The sequence below is a fragment of the Portunus trituberculatus genome, chromosome 47 (genome assembly GCF_017591435.1).
Source record: "Portunus trituberculatus isolate SZX2019 chromosome 47, ASM1759143v1, whole genome shotgun sequence".
Classification (NCBI taxonomy): domain Eukaryota; kingdom Metazoa; phylum Arthropoda; class Malacostraca; order Decapoda; family Portunidae; genus Portunus; species Portunus trituberculatus.
The window spans coordinates 15,056,643-15,081,829 of NC_059301.1; the positions used below are offsets into that span (position 1 = coordinate 15,056,643).

Sequence of the window (25,187 nt, forward strand, 5' to 3'; positions counted from 1 at the left end):
GGCCCTCCTCCCTCCACTCCCTGCCGCCTGCCACTCACACCCTAACGCTACCTGTTGCTATCACTAATACATGACTTTTTACATAACACCCAGAAATTCCTTAATTAAGGCTTATATACAGTACTCGTAAATCTGCATGCAGTATTCTAAGTTAATATCAAAGAATAGTAAGGAAGTAGACTCGGTCATATAGTACTACCGTGTACTGACTGCACAACTCATGGTAGTGTAGCATCCAGTTGATGGCCAGGCAGCATTACTACCTGCTCTGTCCTAATGCACACGCTTACCAGACACTGGACGACCAACCTCTGTCTCGCTGACCCTGTCCGTCTGTCTGTACCGGGTTCACGTCTGAGACATCAATGAAATGGCTACGCAGGTGTCTTCACCAAAAGATAAAAGTGCACAAGCATCATTTGGTGTATACATGTTAATGTTTAGGTAGATATTTGTGTCTAATGTTTTATAAGATAACATCTTTCATTAGTAATATGTGCACAGCAATACATGTGTTTGTTTATTTAAGTGCAGCAAGCCGTAACAGCTGCTGCTGTGAAAGAGTAGGTAAGCCTCACAACTCAAGGAGCAGAGACATCTATGGAGATGCTGGTTCATAATTTTCGTTTGTCACTTTGTTCGTCTGTAATCTTCATGTTATCCTGTGCAGTGTGACTCTCATAGCGACATAGTGGCACGAGGACAAATCTAGTTTACATGTTAGGTGTGTGAAGGTATACGTTCTTCGTTACCATTCCAGACATAAGCATCTTTATGTTCATGAGATGGTTTGGTATTTGTCTATTTGATAACAAAACTATCCTTGAGACGGAAGATACCTGTTATTTAAGGTGTGATCAATGAATGACACTATGGCTTTATATTTATTTACTATTTATAAGCGTCTTACATTCAATCCAATGATGACTTCAGAAATTCAGTGTGAATGCATTCATCTCTGGGTGAAATTTCTTGATACAAATACTGGTTACATGTGATGTTTCTAAGGATGATATTTCTACTTTTCCGCAGTTTTGTTCGAACAGCGGATGATAGGACTTAGAAAATACAAGTTCATTTACTAAACAAATAGATCAGTGTTGTTATGTTTCACTGACACTGTTGCACTTCCACAGTTAATCAAGGAACACCTGCCGCTGGAAAGCCTAAATTGAAGTAGTTGTAACAAGAGAAGAGAAGAAAGCAGCTATAGTCTGTGATGTCTACATTTCTCTGGTGATGACAAACCAAGCAAGGTGTTTCCTGCAGCCTCAGGACCTTCACGCCCCGACCAGCAACACCACAAAGCAAAGCAACTCAGTTATGAAGGAAACACCGTGATCTCGTCCATCACATCGCCATCTCATGAACTTCCCTGCCTCCTGGTTCTCTTGCCTCACTGCTTACGTTTGTCTTGGTTTTGTAGTGTCAAGTTGATTTGAAGAAGGTTTGGAAATACAGAGCGAGCACAATGAAGGGAGGAGAGGTGTCAAAGTATCTGTAATCTAGGTACTACATGTATATATTGAAATAATACACGTTGCCTGAGATGTAAACAAGTCATGCGTTGGCATTAACTTCATGATCATGCCAGCCTTGTATGGATGAAGGGTAACCGTCATGGTGTATAGAATAGCGCCTAAGTTATGAAACTATTGGTAGGCCATGGTGTTGATAGCTGCCAATATTCTGGCTGTGATTCGAGTCAGACCTACGGAAGGGAACGTATGCAAGGCAAGAGTACGTATAATCTCCTCCTTAGAGCTCTGAGTCTCTGTATGGCTCATGGTAGTTTTGTGTGAGCACCTTTTAGAAAGACAGAATGCAGAGAAGCTACGGACGCTACTTAGATATGTAGTGTCTTCACACATTGCTTTCAATATCCTTACATGTCTCATCTCGTGCATCTAACAATTCTTCTGCAACTTTTGCTTCCTAGCCTTGACTTTCCGGCATTTTTAACACTATCTAATTTTATTCTTCCCCCTTGGCAACGATCCAGGCTAATGAGGGAATCAGGCACACTTCTTAGACTGACGCTAATCGTATAACTTCCTTTTGTGACTCTAACGTTCTCTCAAAACAAATTTGTTTTTCATAATGAAGATTGCTACCATACAGCACCTCCATCTTTCTATTTGCTACTTCTCATACCTTGTATATCTAAACCTAACTAAGAGAGGCTCTTTCCTAAGATATAGAAGCTTGTCACCTCAGTTTATGTACCAAGATCCTTTCATGGCGCATACCTTCTCTCTACTATAATATATTATGCATTAAGTTTTACAAAAAAAATCTTCTTGTGCTGCAATATTTGTTTACATCATCAAACTAGAAATTTTCACGAAGTCTCTTCAAATGAACTGAGACTACAGCATTTCACATTCGCTGCCCCAGCTTAATGTGACTGTCCCTTCATTGCCACGACGCGCGGGGGAAGTCTGCACATGAATCGGCTGCCCTAGATATGCACATGTATTCGATATCCTAATTCATCATTCTTGCTTCTCAAGTCTTCACTACTTCCAGCATATCCAGCTGCAGCACACCCGCCTCGCTCCACGCGTGGCCATGGCCTGGTGGTGGCGGCGCGAATCTGTGTTGTGACATGAGGGAGGAAGCTCAACTTGATGTCTGTTTTCTTTTGCTTTGCCATTTAATTACAATACGTATTAGTTAATTATTACAATATTTTATGCATTATAATTTCAATTTTCCATAGAATTGGTTCAAAATTTCACTATACTGTCATCTTTCTTCCTCCACTGAAGCACCAGCAGTGCCGCCGAGGGTCGGCACTACCCCTCCTAACCTGCTGCTTCATAGAGTTTCATCTGTGATTTTTTTTATTTATACTCCATCTTGTGAAGCAATAAAATACTATTACAATGGACTTCACACTGCCATGTGTCCGCCTTACTCGTCCTCTCTTTAAATGTTTAGAATGTAGTTGTAGGCAAAGAAGCTAAACTTCATTTGAAAACTGCTGGCATGCTACAAACAGTTGTACTATAAGGAGAGTGCTAGGAAAGGGTTACAATGGAAAATAGGAACTTCTCGTCGATTGGCAAGTGTTCACCTGTGGAAACGCAGGTGGCACAGAGGGTGTGGTGAGGCATGCTGCTCCCAGCCCGCCTCGCCAGCCGAGGCCGTCACCCGAGTCTGGTATTCCTTGACTTGATCGTCCGTCAATTGCGGAAACATTCTAAAAAAATTCAAATTAGATTTTAAGTCGAAACGTTATAATACTTCATCTTGCCTTTACATTATATTATATTATGTGGAATTAAGTTCAATACTAAAAGATTGTTGAACTAATAACATCCTTGTCAAATAAACTTCTTTAAACATAACTAGTGACGTGTTGGTCACGTGGGCTCCACACTACCAGCAAGTCAAGAATGAGTTGGACCATTACGTACTGAACAGTCTCGAGGAGAAGCTGTGTGTGTGCGCCTCGGTGCTTCAGGAAGAAAGAAGGGGACATCATGTGGGCCATGGCTGCTGACAGGTAAATCAGGTCTAGTTCTCCCTCGATCTGTTGTAATAAAAGTGTTCCTTACATTAGTTACCGGCAACTGAAAGATTCGTCATATCTATAATTTAATCTGACTTGGGATGGCGATCTTCTGAGTCTTTGAGAGGAAAGTGGGAGCTAGATAAAGAACTGAAGATGAGCGCTTTACCTTGATAGTGATGTAAAATGTCACAAGATTACGTAACGATCGTCAAACACTAAGCCACTTACTTCTGATAGTGAAGACAGATCGTTGAGGCGCGACGGGGACAGCAAGATGATCTCCACTCCTTCCAGCTTCAAGTAGTCAATATAAGCTCTTCCTCCTTCTACGCTGCTCTTCTTTCTCGGAGGATGACTCTTGACACGCTTGCTGGAATTCTCATTGTCCTCTTGCTCGGAACGATTGGTAGCACTGCCGCCCACTGCTCCTGAGTGAGAGTTGCTGGCTTCTTCACGGTCATCCTTGTCACAGGTCACGCTCGAAGTTTCATTCTTGTTCAACGTGACGTTCATGTTTTGTGTATCTGCATTTGCAGAGTGCGTATTTGATTCTGGATTCCTGATATTGGCTTCTCCACTGATCTCCTTTCCTGTGAGTGAAGTGTTCCGCCCTTCACTAGCAGCCAGGCCATCCTTATCACGCTGGATATGCAATTTTTCAATAGTGTCACTCAGATTTTCAAGGTGTTCCTCCGCACTCGATGATTTGCTCTTTGTCATGTCCTTTGCTTCAGGTTTCTCAGCCCCATTTGCATAATCTGTGTTCTCATGTGTATCCTGAAGGTAGGTTGCCCAAAGTTCATCCAGTAAACTCTCCATATTCCAGAGAGCTACTTCGCTGCCGCTCTGTGAAAAAAGAACAAATGATAGAAAAAAAATAGATGAAAATTTTGCACATTTTCTTTTTTCTCAAGAAGTGCCTGTTATTCTTAAAATGAAAGGGAGTGACTGGTTGTTATCTGCATACACCATCTTTCTTACATCGTTATACTCATTACTTATCTGGAAACGTCTTACATGACAGTTTCTATTGTTTTGTGCCTTAGCAGCACGCAGGTCAGTGGAGGCGAGGGCCAGTGCGGGGAAGGGCCCTGTCAGCACGTCCCCCCAGTACCCGATGCGCCGGTGCTTCGTCGACCCCTCCACCACCGTTGCCACTTTAATGTACATGAGGAATAGAAATGCCATTATATATTCAAGTTCATATAATGCTAGGAGCCAATTGAAAATACAAGTCACTTTTATATGAAATATGAATTTAATTTTCATATGGCAAGAGTAACATTTTTGTTCATGATCATTGAAGTTCACAAGAATGATTTTGCTCGGAGTTTTAATGAGGATCTGATGATAAGTGAAGAAACCTGGAATGATCTATAGGAGGGGAATATTGATTGACAAAAATATTCATGTCACTCTAGGCAAAGGGCGCCATATGACCCATCAGTGAATCACCAGAGGCAAGGGATGTGTTGGGGAGTGTTGGTGTTGTATCCGCCCCGAGAGCCAAAGCACGCCCGTCTTCACGCCACGTCAGGAATTCTTGGCCCCAACCCGTGCTAAGGAAAGTACGTCCGTGTCTCTGTTCCTTGCTGGCCTCAGTTTCCTTTACCGTGGTCTGCAATTGTTGAATCCGGAAAGCGAGGCGCATATGCCAGGCCCAGTCCGCCTCGGCCCTCCTGCTGTCGTAACGAGTCTTCAACAGCTGCCGCAGTCGCACCTCCCTTCCCCATTGAACAAATATTACTGAATCAGTAATGGAATAAATCAATAACTGTCTTTACCAACATATTCATCTAACGTTAATCAGAAATATTTCACCTTATTCTTTTCACGCATTGGCTATATCCTTTCATCAGTTCTCATGGATTTTTCTCACGGTGCATCAGTGGTTAACTATCACTTGACTCATGAAGACTCCCCTACCCTAAAGGCTCAAAGTAACTTCAGCTAGACCTAGCTTACTTAAAAAAAAAAAAAAAACAGGCAGGATAAAGTGCTGATTTTTTGTTTAGAAAATGGTGCTGCCAAAGACTGACAAAATGTACAGCCTGATGCGAGCAAGCTAACCATGATAGTGAAGGGTCATAATCTCCTGCTGAGAGGGTGAACCATGAGCGACACACGGCATCCATAGCATCCCTCTCTCGGTACTTGAGTCGACTGGCGGACACCAGACCGATGAGACTGGAATACAAGGCCTCGTCTGTCATGGCCCTGAAAAAAAATAATAGATAATAAATAAATAAATAAATAGATAAATAAATAAAAAAAAATTAAAAACACGTTGTAGAGTTCTATCGATCATCCAAATCATACAACATTAATTAACTAACTGACATCTGTCATTTGAACGCTTCACATTAAACAGTTTCATCTTTATTTATGATGTTTTGGGTTGATTGATTCATATTAATTGACCGCATCATCATCATCATCATCAGTAGATCAACAACAACAACAACAACAACAACATACATTGAAAACCTCCGCCCGACGAGCTCCAGATAGGTCCTGGACGTGGGTCTGAGGTACAGGTTGGCCCACAGGTCGAGTAGGAGTGTGGCTCGTTCTCTGACGCCCATGCCAACCTGCAGACCCGCTCCCAGTAGCAACAGCAGCCGTGCGTACACCTCCACATAAGCCTCCAGTATGAAAATCTGGCGGGAATAATTTAATTTCATAAGCTTTCCACTTAATAATTCCAGTAACATCAGTGGCTGGCATTTGGATATGGTACGAACGAATAACACGAGTAACGATGACTACACTCGCCTCAATGATTGGAGCTATATGAACTCACCCTAAGCCGCTTTGTACCGACACTCTTGGCAAGTGTTAGCAGCAAGTGGCGAGGGTCCCCAGCACCCACCACGACCACCTGCACCACCTCTCTGTCCCGCGCGTCAGCTGTACTGGCATTATCTTAGAGAGAGAGAGAGAGAGAGAGAGAGAGAGAGAGAGAGAGAGAGAGAGAGAGAGAGAGAAGTTTTACCTTTCAGGTTTCTGTTTATTCTAAGTTTTAACTTCAATAACTAAGATTACAAAGAGATTAGAAAATACATTCTACAGGATAAAATAGTACTAAATTTGGTGGAAAAGAGCCACATTCTTTCTTAAGAGCACACGGGAAGCAAGGTCCGCCTCCCTGCATCATCTGTGCGTGGTCTGTGCTGGATGAGATATCGACGTGGGAATTCTGAAAACTGGAACACCCGATCAACAAGGGCCGAGCGGTCCCAAATCCAAGGTAGTAATGGCAAAGGAATAAAGAATTTCTGTATTAAAGAAATTATACGTAAAAATATGTAAATGTTTAGAGAAGGAATGTGACCACACGCGCGAGTCACGCAGTATCATAATGCATTTCTGATTTGTTTACGTAAAGATATAGTCATTTTAAATTGCAGATCGTGTGTGTGTGTGTGTGTGTGTGTGTGTGTGTGTGTCATTCACCTACGGAAAGAGCTCATGGGTGATGCTCGCCTATCTTCGGTTTCGGTACTGCTAGAAGTTTGTTTATATACTTTTATATGCTGGAGGCTATTAATAATTCACAGAATCACTGTATGTATTGACTTTTTCGTCAATTATATGAACAGATCTAGTAGGAAAAAGCAAGGCAAAACATTTTTTCCCCTTTTGAGTGTATTAATATTGTTCGTTGTTTTCCTCTATTGTAATATCAAGCTCAGCTACTTACCTTTCAAATAACTGCAGAAATCTAGTGGAGGTGAAAATCCCCACCAGTTAAACATGCCATGGCCAAGCATCCTTCTTCTTAACTCTCTTCACTCTAAATTCGTAAAGCAAAATTTCATGTTGGTTTACACTCCATGATCTTCATCCTCTTAAGTCTAAGATTTTCCTCCTTCTTGCTCCCTGCACTCAAGACGGTATGAATATTTGCCTGATTCAAAAGTGTGTCAGGCCGAGCTGTACACAATCCCGCTGCCATGGCGACCGAGCACCAGGCAGCAGGCAGCAGGCGGTGTCTTATGTATAAAAGTGTCCGTCTGCCTGTGGGAAATGTACCCTGTGTTTCACATCCTTCTGTTATTTCTACTCAAACTCGTATGAAAAATCTAAGGGGCTGATATTCCAACTAGAGCGACTTTTTGCCACTAGTCTAGCGACATGTGACAAGTTGTCAAGTGAGAGTTGGCAACAGTGGCGGCTGTGTGCCATGCGGTGTTTGAGGTTTAAAGTAGCGTTTTGAGTGTAGAGAAGTTTTGTATACATATTTTTTAAAGGAAATCACAACCAACTGATAGAATGCAGGTTTTCTGATGTACTACAACGTTGTTCATTCATGTGGTATACCTACTACTATAGTATGTGGTGGGCATTGAGCTGCCCAATACACTGCTGGTAGAAACGTCAGTGAACGTTTGATGCCCATTGCACAACCCTCTGAATAGTAAGTTATTGAGTCTCACTACATCCTGCTGGATCTTCTACCACAGTATTCAAAGCACCAAGAATGTCTAATCAAGTTGAGAAAATGTAAGTACAGTTGTATATACAATTTTTCTTCTTTTATGTACATGTTCTGTTTCTTAGTGTTGTGTGCCAGTACATGCAAGAGACTGGGCTATTGTGGTATTAGGAAGGGACCATAACGCTCTTGTCTATACATTTAGGGATGATGCTTTTTATTACCTTCTTGAGTACTACTTAATAAATGTACTTATTGAGGTTTTCATTTCAAATTAATAATTACTGTGAAAGGATTTGTTTGTTTAGTGATGTGCATAGGTTAGGTAAGGTTACTTCAGGTTAACTGGTTAGGTTTGGTCAGATTAGGTTAAGTCAGGTTGTCAGGCTAGGTTTAGTTAGTTAAAGGTGAGGTTAGGATTGCCTTTCTTTTAACTATCATCTCCATTTGTAGCCTAAAGTGAGGATTTTTGTGTTTCCTGCCCATGAGATGAACAATTAAGAACACTGGTTAACTTTTGAATTAGAGAGTTAACCCCTTCAGTACAGGTGTGCCTTTTTAACTTGAATTTTGTGCACGATTAGATGATTTTATTTGCATTAGGAAGGGTCTATTGAGGTTAGAAGATTAGTGGCCAGAGTTTACACTATTTTAACCCCCACATGTGTTTCTGAAGCTGCATGAAATTGCCGAATACTAACCAGATTTAATATAGAAACGCATCATGGTACTGAAGGGGTCAAACAGGAAAGCAGTGAGAGTAGAGTAGTGTTGTGCAGCTTCTCTCTTATTTTTTATGACAATACATACTTTACTAACTTGCTTTTACATATTTATGAAAATGACTCTTATTTATCTTGCACTTCCTAATTTTCTGACCGGCTGCTAATGTGCTATGGAGATCGTGATTACTCTCAATTAAAGGCCAATTATCTTGCATTCCAGTCTTGTGAGTGGTGATGTTGATGGAAATTTCAACCAGCTGTTCAAGCGTGTGGCTAACGTAAACAGCAAGAATGGACCGTTTTCAATGCTGCTGTGTGTTGGAAATTTTTTTGGACAAGACAATTCACAGTGGCTTCCATATAAGAGAGGGGAAGCCAAAGGTAACAGACTCTTGAGTGTATTTCTTCTGCTTACTTACTGGTTATGCTCATCGAATGTCAAAGAAATGGTGAACTGACACTTGCTGCCTGTATAACCTCTGAGGGATAGTATTGTCTTTGCAACAGATCAGTTTATAAGTTTTTTATAGTTTCTTTCTAACTTAGATAATCATAACACATTTACTAAACAAAAAGACTATATAGATATTTTGCAAATGTCAAACTTCAATTGGAGAAAATAGTTGGTCAGTAAAATAAGGCTCAAAGATATCTGTAACTTGTATCTCTCTCTCTCTCTCTCTCTCTCTCTCTCTCTCTCTCTCTCTCTCTCTCTCTCTCTCTCTCTCTCTCTCTCTCTCTCTCTCTCTCTCTCTCTCTCTCTCTCTCTCCTAATTGCTTGAAATTTTTAGTTCCAGTTCCAACATTCATCCTTGGGCCTTCCAGTGAGGATAGCACTTCAAACTATCCAGATATGAAAGGCTGTGAAATGTGTGAGAATGTCATATATTTGGGTAAGAATATACTATTGAACTTCTTTACACTTGCATTTACCTCTACTGCATTACAATTTGAAAGTACTGATTTCTTTATGTGAATAATGCTACACAATCTAACAATGTATTGTGTTGTGTGCAAATGTCTTACTATTCCAAATTTGTTGATATTTATTTGAGGGCATCTTGGATCACCTTATGTGAATTTTGTCTATTATATTTAAGAATTTCTATGTTGTATCTTTACAAAGTAAGATTTTAACCAGAAAGAAAAAAATGTATTTTGAATACAGTGGATCTCTTCATGCCACAGGTCCAAATGGTATATATCCAAGCAGCAGTGGTCTGAAGATGGTGTACTTGAGTGGAAAGGAGGCAGCTGGTCATGGAAAAAGTGCTTCCACATTCACTTTTGATGATATAGCTTCTCTAGAAACTCAAGCAACTGCAAAACCAGCCATAGATATCCTTCTTACATCTCAGTGGCCAAATGTAGTGTGCAACTATGCCAAAAAACCTGTAAGTGTTGTTATTATTTAAGTGTTAAAGTATTTTGTGCACATTAACTCATTCTCTTTAATTTATTAACAGTTTAAAACACATATGTTATGTTTTCAGGAAGGCTGTGATCCACAATCTTCTGGTTCATCCATGATTTCAAGATTAGCTTTCAAACTTCGACCTCGATATCACTTTTGTGGTACTGAAGGAACTTATTATGAACGCTTGCCATACAGGTAATTTTCCTGAATTACATTGTGTAATACAAACACCTGCATTAATTTTGACATGTGTCTTTTTAGCTGGACAGTAAGATATGAAATGATAATGAGTGCAACAACTTGCAGAAGTAAATCACTACTTTAAAGAAATGTCAGAAGGTGAGAAACTTTTCAAGGATTTTCATGATTATAATATAGTATAGTATTATTGCAGTTCATTTCAGAATAATGGAGATTTAGAAACCCACAGGATAATTTAATGGTTGGCTGAATTTGTTTCCCCATCTTGAATAAAGATTGCATTTTACTAGCTGTTGGAAATGGTGAACGAAGGAAGGTCTCAGGGATTCTTGTCAAAAACAGTGTCTCAATAGTCATCAGCTGTGGTGTTACAAATGATGAAGTTGCAGATTTTTACTGTAGTAGCTTACTTGAATAAATGCAAAGGATATGGGTTTTAAAAAACTGTGGGTGGTAGTAACTCTCACCTTATTGATGCTATGAAGTTTGATTCTTGTTGTATAATTAATTTTTGTTAATTTTGTAGTATTTAGATTTGTTCACAATAAAAGGTAATTTTGTGTTATTCTCTCTCTCTCTCTCTCTCTCTCTCTCTCTCTCTCTCTCTCTCTCTCTCTCTCTCTCTCTCTCTCTCTCTCTCTCTCTCTCTCTCTCTCCATAATATTTTATAGAATTTATTATTGTAATGCATGCTGCTGTTTTATGCAATTTGATAATTATAAAAAAAAAATTGTTTAGTTTACTTTGAGTGCTATACTACATAATTATAACACATATTGTCTCTATTTCAAGGAACCACAAAGTACTTCTTGAGCCAACCCGGCATGTGACTCGCTTCATAGGATTAGCAAAGGTGGGAAATCCTGAGAAGCAGAAATGGTTGTATGCTTTTAACATCACACCAATGTCTAAGTGTGAACCAACAGAACTAGTGAAGCAGCCTCCTGATGTTACTGAGTGTCCATTCTCAGACTCCAATATTGCCCACCCACCAAAACAGGTAAAGTGTTACCTGTAAGAAGTACTCTACACTGCTACCTTGACTTATGAGTTTAATTTGCTCCGTCGCAGAGTTTTTAACTAAATTTGCTCTTATCTCAAATTATTTTTCCCCTCTGAAATTAATTTAAATTCCATTAATCCATTAAGGCCCCACCACACACAAAAAAAAAAATAATAGTAATTTGTTCTTATCTATACTTTCAAGTTATGGTGATATCAGTAGCACAAATGCTAGTTTTTATTTCTAAATGTAATTTTTTTTTCTATTACCTGACCCAGCAGAGGAGTGGAAAGGACACAAGGGGAGCCCAATTCTTCTATGACATGAATGCCAAAATGGGTGATGAGAGAGGACAGAAAAGAAAGGGAGGAGGTGAAGGTGGAGAGAGGAAACGTTTACCTCCAAAACCTACTGGTAAATAATGTTTGTTAATTGGTGTTATTATATCTAAGCCTTCTCATCTGTATTAATACAAAATGTCTTTATTGTAACAAAGCCAGTGTCTTGGCATTCCATTCTTACCCATCTCTTGTTACTATTCCATCTTTTCTACACTTTGTTCTAATGAATCTTCCCAATTTACAAATACTACTATAAGTAGATCCTTTGCATGCTCTGTTCCACTTGAGGGCAAGTAACTCGACACTAAGATGATTTTGTTTTTGGCTTACAGGACCTTGCTGGTTCTGCTTAGCCAGTCCTGAGGTGGAGAAACATCTTGTAGTAAGTGTTGGAGACCATACATATTTAGCTTTAGCAAAGGGTGGTCTTGTATCTGAACATCTGTTGATCCTGCCCATCACCCACTTCCAAAGCACACCAGACCTAGATGATGACTGCTTGCAAGGTAAGCAGTGTTGCAATGCTTATATTTTAAGAATTATGTTGTTGCATTGTATACTATATTACATTTTTGGCTTCTTTTTATCAGATAAAAATGTTAACTCAGAAAATTCCATGGAATGTGTCTGCACATTGTAGCAGAAACTTAATTTTGCAACAACTGTTTAAATTTTAAGATCACTTCTGTGGATAGTATTCATCAACTCAGGAGTTTGTTGGGATTCCTCTATGTGTGTATGTCTTTACTGACATTGGTAACTTTGATTTGATCTGGGAACAGTCTGGCACTATGATGGGTGTAAAGTTAACAATCCATAGTGTTTGTACAAATAGTAAAGGATAGATTTTAGCTTTTCCACTTTTTATTGCATACAGTATATCACTTCTAGTCCAGGCCATACCTTTATATCATATCTTGTAATGCTTAAACATTGATGTAGAAGTTAATTACCTTACCAGATTTTTCAGATTACCTTAGAGTAAAAAAGGAGATGTATCTGGTAAATACTGTTGTAAAATGGTAGAGACTATGTGAAATATCTTTAAACCACATTGCTGACTCACTTTCACTCAAACAGAAATAGAGAAGTTTAAGAAAGCACTTAAAGCAATGTTCAAGAAAAAAGGAAAACGTGCCGTCTTCTTTGAGAGAAACTACCGTTCCCAGCATCTCCAGATTCAGGTGGTACCAGTTTCTAATGAAGCAGCCCTGCACCTCATGGAAACATTCACAGTAGGTTGATTTCAGACTCGTGAAGTAGTTATGTGTATCACTCCTGAGGATACATTCATTGAAGCCTGTGCAGTCCACAACACATTACATCATTGCATAGCAACAATAATCTTGATTTACCTTAATTTACCTCTTTTTCTGAAATCTCATCCCACATTCTTAGCATTGTTGGTGAGGAATTCAATAACTGCACATCTTATATCCATAAAGAGAGATAGAAACACAATTGTAGCTTATTATATTACATGCATGTTGTACACACACACACACACACACACACACACACACACACACACACACACACACACACACACACACACACACACACACACACCGTTTAGTGTAGTGGCTAGCACGCTCGGCTCACAACCGAAAAGGCCCGGGTTTGAGTCCCGGACGCAGCAAGGCAAATGAGCAAGCCTCTAAATGTGTAGCCCCTGTTCACCTAGCAGCAAGTAGGTACAGGGTGTAACTCGAGAGGTTGTGGCCTCACTTTCCCGGTGTATGGAGTGTGTTGTGGTCTCAGTCTTATCTGAAGATCGGTCTATGAGCTCTGAGCTTGCTCCTTAATGGGGAAGGCTGGCTGGGTGACCAGCTGATGACCATAGTAAATTACACACTCACACACACACACACACACACACAGCTCAGTGGTTAGAGCGCTGGCTTCACAAGCCAGATGACCGGGGTTCGATTCGGCCGGGTGGAGATATTTGGGTGTGTCTCCTTTCACGTGTAGCCCCTGTTCACCTAGCAGTGAGTAGGTACGGGATGTAAATCGAGGAGTTGTGACCTTGTTGTCCCGGTGTGTGGTGTGTGCCTGATCTCAGGCCTATCCGAAGATCGGAAACAATGAGCTCTGAGCTCGTTCCGTAGGGTAATGTCTGGCTGTCTCGTCAGAGACTGCAGCAGATCAAACAGTGAATTACACACACACACACACACACACACACACACACACACACACACACACACACACCGGTTGGTGATCATTTAACATCAGACTGTAGTACATTTTGCTTCTTTCATCTTCTATGCTTGGTGAAAAAAAACTATTTGGTTATTTGTTCATTTTTAATTAATCCTATTGATAATGAAAATATTTGCATTCCTATCTTTCTAGTCACAGCCTAGCCATAATTATGATCACAAATGGTCATGTATTTGTTATTTATCTCTGGCTATGCATTTCAGAACACAGCAGAAAGTTGTTCCATTGAATTGGATGAAATTCCAAAACTGTCCAACATATCTCAAATTGCTCCACCTGGGACTCCATACTTCTATGTTGAGTTACCGACGGGTGAAAAACTGTATCACAGAGTCAAGAAAAATTTTCCTCTTCAGTTTGGAAGGTGAGTGTTTTGAAATTTAGCAAGAAGAAAACTTATGTAAAGATTTTTATTTTATTTTAAATCATAATCATTATGTTATGAAATTGTACTATATTAATTTTCATAAAATGAATAAGTTTTCAGAGATAGAATATACAATGGAACACTGCCATTTGTCCACCTTGCTAATCATACAACTCATTATTCATCCATCATGTTCACATAGAATTAAATGTGTTTGTGTGTGTGTGTTTTGTATTACACCACAATACTCTGCTGCTCACCTAGCCAGCATTTCCCCCTATGGATAGAGCTGAGAGCTTGTACTGACCAATCTTTATGTAGGACAGAGACCATACCACACAGGGCTCTCCTATTTGTTTCACTATGCCCAATACTCAAACCCATGCACTCTCATTGTGAACCAAGTGTGCTAACCACTACATTATCTGGTATGTGTGCGTGTCCAGATAGAGCACCATATACTCACACTTGTTCACATTCTTAGCTCTGTAAACCCCAGTGATTTCATATGATTTTTGTCATATGTTGTTTTTTTGGGGCAGACTCAAAGTATGTCTTCTTTACAAGGATTATTGTTTAACATCCACACCACTGATCTTCCTTTCATAAGTTTTTTTTTTTTTTTTTTTTTTTTTCAAGGAACTTAATTCTCCTATTTGTTATACTTTAACTTGACCTAAACGTATTTCAGAGAGGTACTTGCAAGTCCACCCATACTCAATGTAACAGAGCGCATAGACTGGAGAGAATGTAAGATGTCCAAGGAAGAAGAGACGGACCTTCGTGACAGAATAAGGGAAGACTTTCAGCCCTATGATTTTACACTTGAAGATGACGATTAGCATTAATTGAGAGAGAGAGAGAGAGAGAGAGAGAGAGATTAATTTAATTCATATTTGTCAAAGCTTAAGATGAAATTTGATGCATAATTGTCGTATTTATTACCCTCCTTACTTTACTGACTCGAATATTTGACCTCGTTTGTTATACCCAATCTGATATATATATATATATATATATATATATATATATATATATATATATATATATATTTTGTACCCTTCGAATTTTTACCTATATAAACTTAAATATTCCGTAACTTCCACCTCTGTTTGGCAACACTGCCATTGTCGCAGACCCAAACATTCAACAACAACGTCTGCCTCGTCAACAGCAGCACCATCAGGGAAACACTCCTTGAACACAAACCGCTACCATGGTGTACCTGCACTTTCCAAGCAACCTCACTGAGGAGGAACAGATGCTGCAGGCCAAGTATCAGAAACTGCGACGAAAGGTAAATAATTGCAATGTGTAGGAAGACTGGCGGAGCGTGAGATCCAAAATCCAAAACTTTGTTGTGGCTTGTCTGAGTCGAGTTAAGTAATCCCTTGAAAGCGAAATATCGCTGTCCTGGGATGTACGGTGAAAAACTTTGTGTCTTCTACAAGCACTTCAGGGTAGGCGGTGTTATTAATTATTGGATGGCTGATACAGCTGCTTTTCGGAACTCCTGTAAAGTGCCTGCTGTGACTGCTTGGGGCAATTTGTTCCATGAGTGTATATTTCTAGGGAACATGCTGTACAGTTAAGGGTCTACTTGTGTACTTGGTTGCCTGTAAATGTGGTTATTTTCTTCGACATGTTATTTTTATATCTTCAGGCGTTTGGATGTTGACAGCCCAACTGGATGCTTGGTGGAAAAAGTGTGTGGTTTGGAGTGTGTCCCAGCTAGCTCACTGATTATTTGGGTCACACTCGCTTCCCTGTTATAATTGTGGACCACAAAGCGAGTGGCTTGTTGTTGAATATTTTCTATGATACGCATATTTCTTTGGGTGTGGGGGTTCCATGCACTGGAAGCATATTCTTACTAGGGCTGAGTAGGCTGCCACCTTCACCTCTTTGTTGCACATTCCCAGTGTCCTGCGAAGAAGGTCAAGGGTCTTTGTAGCTTTTCCTTAGACCAGTTCTGTATGGATGTTCCAGTTCAGGTTTTCCGTGAGAGTCACACCCAGGTATTTGCAGCTGCTCTCTTTTTTCAGCGCCTTTCCATTGATGGAGAAAGTATATTCTAATGGTTTTTCTTTCAAGCTGATGCACAGGTGGGAGCTCTTTTGGATGTTGAAGGACATGTTCCATTGCATAATTGCATAATTATCTTTATTCTTATGTCTCTAAGCACTAAAATTCATTCACAGAAAATCTTGCTGCTTACACCATGTCTCAGCGACTTTTGTTCAATAGTCCTCTGGTTTTCCTTTTTTCCGGTAAATTTGCAGTTTCAGCCAACACATTATTATTATTATTTTCTGGTGAAGTTTAATCCTGGAAGTCATATGCACGTCATTTTTACATGTGTGGTATTATATTGATAAAGTAGTTAAAGAAGGAAAAGAAATCACTAGTATGCCATTTACCACAAAGCTACCCTGCTGTCTTTGCCTGCCAGATGTCTCATGTTTATAGTCATTCTTCAGATTGGCTTTATACACTTTCAGAGGTAATAATTTGCAATATGTCCGCATCATCCCTGCACCACGCAACGCCCCACCCCCCAAACCAGCTTAGGGCACGTGAGGAATTGAGGATTGGGGGGAGGAGGTGTTAGGGACAAGAAGTAGTCAAAATGTGGGGTGTTGGAAAGTCTACGAGAATTTCATCTAATATCCTAGCAGGGGGCTGGACCCTCACACTATGATGTACACCTAACTTAATGAAACGCCTAAAAAATTACACTCATATGCCTTATGGGTGAGGTGAAGAGATTCTTAGGGTGATGGAGATACGTATAGTTTTGTGGTTTTGTTAATAAACTTGTGGAATCTCATCTGCATGTCTGTATATCACATCTTGAGTATTGCTGTTGCTCAATATTTCACAATGACTTTTCCTGCTGAAAACAGGCACTGTTCACTTCACCTCCATATTAACAAATGACAGTTAGCCTTTAGGTCAGTGTTTCTATTTATTTTCATGCTCCATCTAGGAATATGTCTTTCCCTTCATGCTCCCTTTGCATCTAAGAATACAATTCCCTCCCAGATTTTAAGGAAAAATGAAAAGTGTGTTTTTAGTCTTTTTACTGTTTATGAATTAGTCATATTACTACTACTAGGTCTTGAATGGGTGGTTAAATGCCAGAGAGTGCACAGTGTAAATCCTTTTGCACATTCTGCCTGTTTCTGTACTTAGTCATGTCAGCAGTGAGCATAGAAAATGCAGCTTCACAAAGATATGTTGATCCAAACAGTTACAATCTGAAGACCCTCTCATTAAGAGAATGACAAATATAACTAGAAAAATTCTTGATTTTATTCCAAGAACTTGCGCCCTTCTTGAAAATTACTGACGCCTCCCCCATCAGGGGCACACCCTAATTAAGAACCTAAGCTTTAGGCATGAGAACCCATGAGTTGTCTCTAAAACAAAAGAAAACTGTAATGAACTGATTGTAGAAAGCCATTATTGGTGGCTCCACAAGTGGAAGTGCATGATTGGTGAGACTGTTCTATAGATACCATTACATTCTAATATCCTGATACCCACAAATCCCAGTTATTAGCAAAAGATAACCATTTCAGTGTTTGCTTTTGATTGATGCACATTTTGCTGGACTTTGAAAATCTTTAATGTCAGCCACACTCTCAATTGCTGTTGCATTCATAATGCTGTATGCCCCACCCGCAATTTATCTTTATTTATAGCAAGGTCAACAACCATTCTACATGATATGGAAGTTTTGTGCTAGTTCTCCCTCACTACTATACATGCACAGTACATAAATTACAAATCATCAGAGGGAATCACCATTAGATCTCACGAAGTAAGTTGATCTCTAATGGAATGTTTCTGTCCACAGAAAAAAGCTTTGCATGCCCTCAAAGCACCTAAACAAGAGCCAGAGCCACTGGTTCCCTTGAAACGCCCCATGGAAGCTAAGGATGCAAAAGAAATGGCCAAGAAACTCATCAAATCCGGAGCCATCAAAGTTCCAGAGAGACCACAGGCAGCTACTGAGAAGACAACATTCAAACGCTCAATGGTGAGGAATGTGACATATGACCCAAGAAATACATGTACATATATGTGATTGTTTTTCTCATTTGAAATAGCTAAAAGTATGTAATTTTCTGCAAGAGAGATTGAATGGAGACTGTTGAGGATGGGAGAGAACTAGTGCCATTTGTGATTTTTATTTTCTTTCCGTCATCTTTTTCATTTATCAGTATTTTTCTCCCTTATCCATGTTTGTACCTTTCACCTTCTGATGTTTCAGTAGTATTTAACATTTCTGGATTATATGCACTCAGGAGATCACTTCTGACAAAAAAAAAATGCTTTGCCTTTGTTCCAGGAGAATATTAAGACAAATCACAATGTATCATGATGAGTTGTATGGAGTCCAGGGAGTTAATGATCTTCATATTTTGCAGGGCTTGGAGAGAAAGTTATCAGCTGCTGACAAAGCTCCATCAGGTTATCAACCATTTTCTACAACCCACCCAGAGGAAGAGATTCACGAGTCCAGGGTCAAAGTAAAAGTACGAAATAAAGATAATTTCATCTCTTATTTATTTGTTAATTTGTCTAGTTTTTTTTAATGTAATGAAGGTAGCATCTTAAAGATTTGTGAAATGTAATTTTATCTTACTTGCCTTTCTTTTGAAAACCATATGTAGGACAAGTATAGTAGAGGAATTTCTGCTTGCTCATGTCTTTATACCTACTTCATCCTTGCACATTCTATTCTTCTTGGTATTCTAATCAGCTTATCTCCCAAAATGTTTCATTCCTCTTAATATTATATTACACAGTATTATCCCTTTTGTGTCTTGTGTCATATAATTGGTTTAATCTAATCTCTTCAGACCACCAAACCACCCATTACTGCTACATAGGTCACCTCCACTGCCCACTTGCTGTTTTGTTCTTTCACCTTTTTTGGATCTGTCAAAGCTGATATATAAGGCATTCTTACAGAGAAAATGTATTGTATTAATATGAATAGATTCATGAAAATGTTTGGTGTAACATAAAACTGCATTGTTTTGCTGCACTTATGTAGTTTTGGTGTATTCTCCATTGGCATGCATCCTTTGTTTGCATTTGGGTGCAAACTGAGAGTAACAGCTAAGCAGCTTGTTGTGTGCAGACAAAATTATCCTAGTTTGTAATTTATTTACTCCTGATTTTTCATACTTTGAATGTTAATTTAATTTTATCAGTTTGCTAAAAAGTTGGAGTTTGCAGATACAGATGTTGTGGTGTATGTTAAACTTCACAGTATATACTTAAAAAGTTTGCAAGTTAATCTTTTAAAAGGATAAAACTTTATATCATGTTATCTTCTTTTTTGTGTGATATTTAAAAAAAAAATGACATTTTAATGTTTACAATTTTTGAAAAATAAGTACTATTTACTCGTGTTGTTTTCAGTAATCTTGAAGTACATGCTTTTATTTACTTTTGGTATCTTTGTTGCAGCAAAATTTGTACGATAGTTTTGTAACAGCACGAGACCGAGAGGAGCGTGGGGAATTTACTAGAGATGGACGAGGAGCAGATGGCAAGCCCAGACAAGGACACACCATTTATGTGTATGGATATCACATATCAGAAGAGGTCCTTAAAAAGGCCTTCTCCACTTTTGGGAACATTGTCAATGTTAACATGGAAATTGAAAAAAAGTAAGTTCTACATTGCATGCAAGTACTAAGTATAAAGAAACAACAGTTCCATGCACACATAATCTTAAACTAAAAAATAGAGAAAGGAACTTTATATGTATGATATTACTGTACTATTCTTAGCATAGGTACCACGACTCCTGACCATTATTGACAGGAGAAGCCAAACGGTGCCATACATGGACATTTGGCAAATTAGAATGATGTTCATTTCATTATTTCTATCAATAATTTCTCATTCCTTATAGAACATTCTTCTTGCAGTTGTTTGGTTACTCTTCCTTTTTATTTTTAGAGAAACCCTCTCTCTTTGATTTGCATCATTGATTGTAACTCAAACAATTTTTTACTTTTAAGATTTTGTCCTGCAATTTGTCAAAATTTTCTTTGCAGTTGTGGATTTGTTACCTTCGATAAAGTTGAATCTGCTGAGAAAGCTATTGCTGATGTAAGTATCTCTGAATTATTCAGTAATTTTATTAGATAGTGTATAAAATATGCTTTTTAAATTTTTCTGACTATCATGTGAAATGTCACTCTGAAAGAAAATAAGAAAAAGGAATTTTTTTTTCTTCCGTGAATGAGAAAGGGTCATGTTAAGGAGTAGACACACCAAAGTAGTGAAGTACAAGTTTTGAAACAACTTTGCCGTACAGAAAGTAAAATATTTCATTAATGAAAAACTAACATTTGATACAGCTAGTCCTCTCCATATATTAGGAATAATAACCAATACTAAAATGAATAACTACAAAGAAAAAAAAAGTAAGGATGAAGTGACTCTGCCAGTGAAGTGTTTAGTGGCCTTGACACTTGTATCCCTTATTTACCTTAAGGCAGACAGCAATAACAATTTAGTCTATGCAGTTAACCTTTTCTTGCACTTACAAGATAATAGTAATTTGAAAATTTAATTATCTTGGAATGCAATTCTCTAATGGAACATCTAAGGTAGGTATATGATGCCTTGTCTATGGAGGCTGAGAAATGGAATGTAGTGGTGAGAGGAAACTCATGATAAAGGTGAACTTTATTTCCCTTTAATCAATTAAGAGAAATAAGGCACTTCATCTAAAGTATTTTTTTAGTTTATTATTATTGTTATTGTTAGTGTTATATTTTTCCCACCAGATGAATGGCAGCATGGTGTCTGGCATCCAGCTCAAAGTGTCACTTGCACGTCGGCAGCCTGTCATTGATCCTATCAACGATGCTTCTTCTTCAGCCACTTGGTCCACCATTGGTAAGGCTGATATCTTTCTACACTAATTAAGGCTACAAAAAAGTCAGATGGCTGTGTAAATGCAAATTTGTAGTAGAACTGAGACCATTCACTCACCACACACTGGAACAGGGAAGCCACAACTCTTTGAGTTACATCCTGAACCTACTTGCTGCTGCTGCTAGTTGAACAGGGGCTATACATTAAAAGACTTGCCCATTTGCCTCGCTGCCCGTGGGACTCTCGGTCATGATCCAAATGTTTTTGTGTGTGTTGATGCATATGGTATGTTGTAGTGTATAGGAATTAAAAAGGTTTCACATATTGTCATTAAATCTCTTATCCATACTTTGAAAGTCATGATACCTCTCTCATGTCATCATCACATCCAACTCACCTTTAGTACCATTACTGCTATTCTGGCTAAGATTTTCAACATCCTTTAGACATTGTTTTTAAGTTTGTACTCATGATCTCATGTCATCCCATCTCCTCATATATTTTTAATTACCTTAGACTTTTAACTTTGGGATCAAGACTCCACCTTTTCTTATTTGCTCTCCACAGGAGATATCGGTGTTAGTTTGACTAATTTCTCATAACAGCAGATGTGTTAGATTCAGCGCAAATTAGTTTTTATCCTTTTTTTAATCTTTTCACTTCTGATATGTTTTTCTTGCATGGTGAGCTAATTTAATAACTTTATATACAAGTTTTGATGCCATCATGAATAGTGTCAGTTTTCAGCATTTCGTTATCTGCCTATGGCAGTTTTAATGCTACTGTTCTATATCAACAGTCTATATGTCATTCTAGTGATCGTATTGGCGTGCTTCTTGGTTATAGGGTTATCTTATACATTTACTCATATTTCTTTTTCTATCTTGGTTGACACTGTTCTTTGTGTATGTGTGTGGGTGTGTGCGTGTGCGTATATACATCAGTGATATACATGAAAAGGTTTTGTTGTATCTGAATGTATAAGTTCCAACTGGAGCTTGTCATCATGTATTTCAAGTGAATCTTACTATCACAAATAGAAATACCACAGAAAAATAGATAGGAAGGTGTTGTGTTGTTGATTTTCTTACACTGATGATATTCAAAAGATGTTTTTACTTTTCATTTTTCAGCTGCAAGTCACTCGCAGAAAGGATCACACAAGGATAAGAGGGACCTGGTAGCCTATGATGATAACTTCTTCTGAGGATGCTGCAGCATTGTACTACATAGGGATCGACTCAGGTAAGACTTGTATTTCATTCTTTGCTTTTAGTTATCTTTTTGATATCAAGTTACTTTCATTTGATATATCAATATGTTGGCACTTTTTTACTTTGAATTTTTAGTTTGTTATATTATTTATTATTATTATTATTAGAATTTATTATTATTATTATTATTATTATTATTATTATTATTATTATTATTATTATTGTTGTTGTTGTTGTTATTTTTCTTAATGATACATATCTTTTATCTTTTATTTTTTTAGACATATTGTCATGTCTATATGATTTTTCAGCTATCCCTGCAATTTGGAATGAAATTAGATCACTAGCTGTGTGTGCAGCAACAACTCCTGCATTCAAGTCAGGCAAACTTTATAGCATGTGCATCCTTGCAGGACCTCTTTAATGGCTGCTGTCTTTTTGGGTTCCTTATGCCACCCATTATTGCCATAATGGAGGATTGGACTTCCTTCAGCTTCTTTAACCTTATCAAAATCAAATAAGATTATGTGTTGTAATAATCTTGGGTGATTGTCAGTTGTAGATAATTATTGATTTGTAATGGAGGAGTTGTATTGTTGCAAGGTGCTAAGGTTCCCAGCCTATGAGGACATTCAATGATGTAAAAGGCAACACAAGAGGATTACTAGTTATTTAATGTTCAGATTTGTTAAGCACATGAATCTATCTGGTTATGCTGATAAATTGGAAAATTGTTTTATTACATATTGCTTTATGACTGACAGAAAAGTGACTGAAAATGTACTTTGCAGAAAGGGGAAGCACTCCATCTTGTGTTTCTTTAAACAAGAGAATCTGGACCAGATGATGCCTGGCATCAACCCTCTGGCTTTGTGGTTTGCTAGTTTTAGTTCTGCTATCCATCACGTCTGATGCTCTCCAGAGTGTATAGAAAAAACTAATTTCCACAAAAGAAGCACAGTATTCAGTGCAATAAATGCACATACTGTCTCAGGTAATTAAGTTCAAGAATTACCTGTTACAGAAACATTTACAAAGACTTATCAAGCTATGCAGAAGTTGAAGAGTGGCATGTGAATGGTTACAATGATGACACAAGAGGAACCACAGTGGAGGCTAGAAGGGAGTGAATATTGATGCAGATATTGTTTGAGTGAATCACCATATTATAAGAAAAGACAACTTTATTTGTATAAATGTCATCAGAGTTGTTGAGTATGAATGATCAAGTAGTCCACTAAGAGTGAATAAATATATCAGATTTCATTTGCATTTTCTTATATTAGGGATTCATAAGTTAAGCTATGAAGTGGTACTATGCTTATAGTTCCTTGTCTTGGCTACCTCCCTATAACGGGAATGTCAGCCCAGTGACTGCACAGATAAACAAATAACAAATTTGAACATACTGAGAATAAAATCAGTGATTGCTGACTTTTTTTTTATCAAGATAAAATATAGATGATGCAAGATTTAAAGATTTAAGTATGAAATGATAATTCTTGCAGATGGCAGCAAGCAAAGAGGAAAGATATGTCTTTTGAGGGAGTGGAAATGTGTGTAGATATTGAGGTGAAAAGAGAAAATATGTTGAGCACGGCAGTAAACAAAAAAAAAAAAAAAAAATCTTAAAGGTTGCATTTACGCTTGTCCTACAGAGATAGACATCGCGGTCAATCTTTACCGTGTAAGATTGAAATCTGCAGTAAATGAAATCTGTAGTTCAGGCATCCAGTTTATCAGTGTTCAGCCCTAAGAGTTAGTACAGTAAGTTAGTTACTTCAACAGTGGTTACCTTACTTTTACTTGTGTGGTGAACCATGCTTAGTCTTGGAAATTAGATTATTGAACACTATAGAATGATGGTAAAAGAAAAATCAATAAATAAAAAATAATCATCGTATTTTCAAACAACAGTAGCATTTACAACAATGGTAGTGATTGTTTCCCATTTTCTCGAATTGGGAAAATGGTTGTCCAATAATGTAAGTGGAAAGTGAAAATGGTTGATGATGGTGTTCAGTTTTAATGTTAGTAAGGTAGCAAAAATAATGAGCACAGGTGTAACGAGGGTAAAGGGGAAAGGCATAGGGGACAAAATTAGTTGTGAGTTACATACTTCTGAAGAGCAGTAATCAATAAATAAGGAGACTTTGCATTGCCTAAGGCTGATATTGAGGTTGTCGAATAATGCTGTTTCAGAAGTATTGATAGTACTGCTAATTAATTATATACGAAAAGGTTGCTATTTACAAAGTATTCCTATCTCATTAATATCTCCCAAACCACAATGGTCGTATTTTCTTTATTAACTCCGGTCACACAGCAGGTTCCTTAGGAGGAAGATAACCACATCATCTCAGATTACTTATTTAGTTGTCTCGGCCAGTGTACAGTACACTCGCAGCGCTAACTATTTCCACACCAGCTGCAGATACTATAGCTCCCGCTGATCTATAACGCCGTCACTTCGCCATCTCCAAATCACAACATGACTATATGATTACCATACAATAAAAAAAAAAAGATGAAAACCTGTAATAAAGATCTTTTTGGGGCGGTGGTTAACAATAATATCATTGTGGAAGGTGGTGAATGAAACTGCCTGGTAGGCGAACACTATTCTCGATTAGTTTAGCCTTAGGGCTTCCTCGGGGGAGTATGATAACAGTAATAATACTAATGCTCAACCATAATAATGATAATTTGCTATATTTTAATATTTTCTTAAACTTAAAATATTACAGGTATTACGAGTAGATTTGCTTAATGTACCAATGAAGTATATTATGAATTTGGAAAAATAAAATAAAATCGCGGGCT

General features: G+C 38.2%; 4 protein-coding genes across 38 annotated transcripts in view; 3 read left to right on the forward strand and 1 right to left on the reverse strand.

Moving 5' to 3' along the window:
- Positions 1 to 2,893, forward strand: part of LOC123520490 (E3 ubiquitin-protein ligase lubel-like) — a 72,369-nt gene extending 69,476 nt beyond the window's left edge. For all 29 annotated transcript variants that reach the window (XM_045282768.1, XM_045282776.1, XM_045282779.1 and 26 more), the window contains one exon: positions 1,137 to 2,893. In XM_045282768.1, the coding sequence (XP_045138703.1) occupies positions 1,137 to 1,175 (39 nt within the window). In that variant the 3' untranslated portion in view covers positions 1,176 to 2,893. The remainder of the gene's footprint in view (positions 1 to 1,136) is intronic.
- Positions 2,666 to 7,485, reverse strand: LOC123520492 (dynein axonemal assembly factor 3-like). The gene is made up of 9 exons (XM_045282789.1): positions 7,224 to 7,485; positions 6,324 to 6,445; positions 5,999 to 6,180; positions 5,591 to 5,737; positions 4,976 to 5,244; positions 4,538 to 4,677; positions 3,749 to 4,366; positions 3,423 to 3,538; positions 2,666 to 3,205 (listed from the first exon to the last, which is right to left on the reverse strand). The coding sequence occupies exons 1-9, from the start codon at positions 7,291 to 7,293 to the stop codon at positions 3,076 to 3,078; spliced, it is 1,794 nt and encodes a 597-aa protein (XP_045138724.1). The 5' UTR covers positions 7,294 to 7,485; the 3' UTR covers positions 2,666 to 3,075.
- On the forward strand, positions 3,414 to 15,167 carry LOC123520493 (CWF19-like protein 1). 5 transcript variants are annotated; one of them, XM_045282793.1, is made up of 11 exons: positions 3,414 to 3,511; positions 8,904 to 9,064; positions 9,475 to 9,576; positions 9,872 to 10,077; positions 10,177 to 10,295; positions 11,094 to 11,301; positions 11,583 to 11,718; positions 11,978 to 12,151; positions 12,726 to 12,880; positions 14,075 to 14,235; positions 14,930 to 15,167. In XM_045282793.1, exons 1-11 carry the CDS (start codon positions 3,489 to 3,491, stop codon positions 15,078 to 15,080), a joined length of 1,596 nt encoding a protein of 531 aa, XP_045138728.1. In that variant the 5' UTR covers positions 3,414 to 3,488; the 3' UTR covers positions 15,081 to 15,167. The 5 variants fall into 5 exon arrangements, with proteins under 5 accessions (XP_045138728.1, XP_045138725.1, XP_045138726.1 ...); XM_045282790.1 differs by lacking the exon at positions 3,414 to 3,511 and adding an exon at positions 7,658 to 7,940; XM_045282791.1 differs by lacking the exon at positions 3,414 to 3,511 and adding an exon at positions 7,662 to 8,026.
- A 69-nt stretch (positions 15,168 to 15,236) lies between these two features.
- LOC123520494 (negative elongation factor E-like) lies at positions 15,237 to 23,630 on the forward strand. 3 transcript variants are annotated; one of them, XM_045282795.1, is made up of 8 exons: positions 15,237 to 15,535; positions 18,101 to 18,283; positions 18,675 to 18,782; positions 19,726 to 19,928; positions 20,322 to 20,376; positions 21,060 to 21,171; positions 22,284 to 22,395; positions 22,676 to 23,630. In XM_045282795.1, exons 1-7 carry the CDS (start codon positions 15,455 to 15,457, stop codon positions 22,355 to 22,357), a joined length of 816 nt encoding a protein of 271 aa, XP_045138730.1. In that variant the 5' UTR covers positions 15,237 to 15,454; the 3' UTR covers positions 22,358 to 22,395; positions 22,676 to 23,630. The 3 variants fall into 3 exon arrangements, with proteins under 3 accessions (XP_045138730.1, XP_045138731.1, XP_045138732.1); XM_045282796.1 differs by having other exon boundaries at positions 23,156 to 23,630; XM_045282797.1 differs by having other exon boundaries at positions 15,339 to 15,535; positions 22,778 to 23,630.
- The last annotated feature ends 1,557 nt before the right edge of the window (positions 23,631 to 25,187 follow it).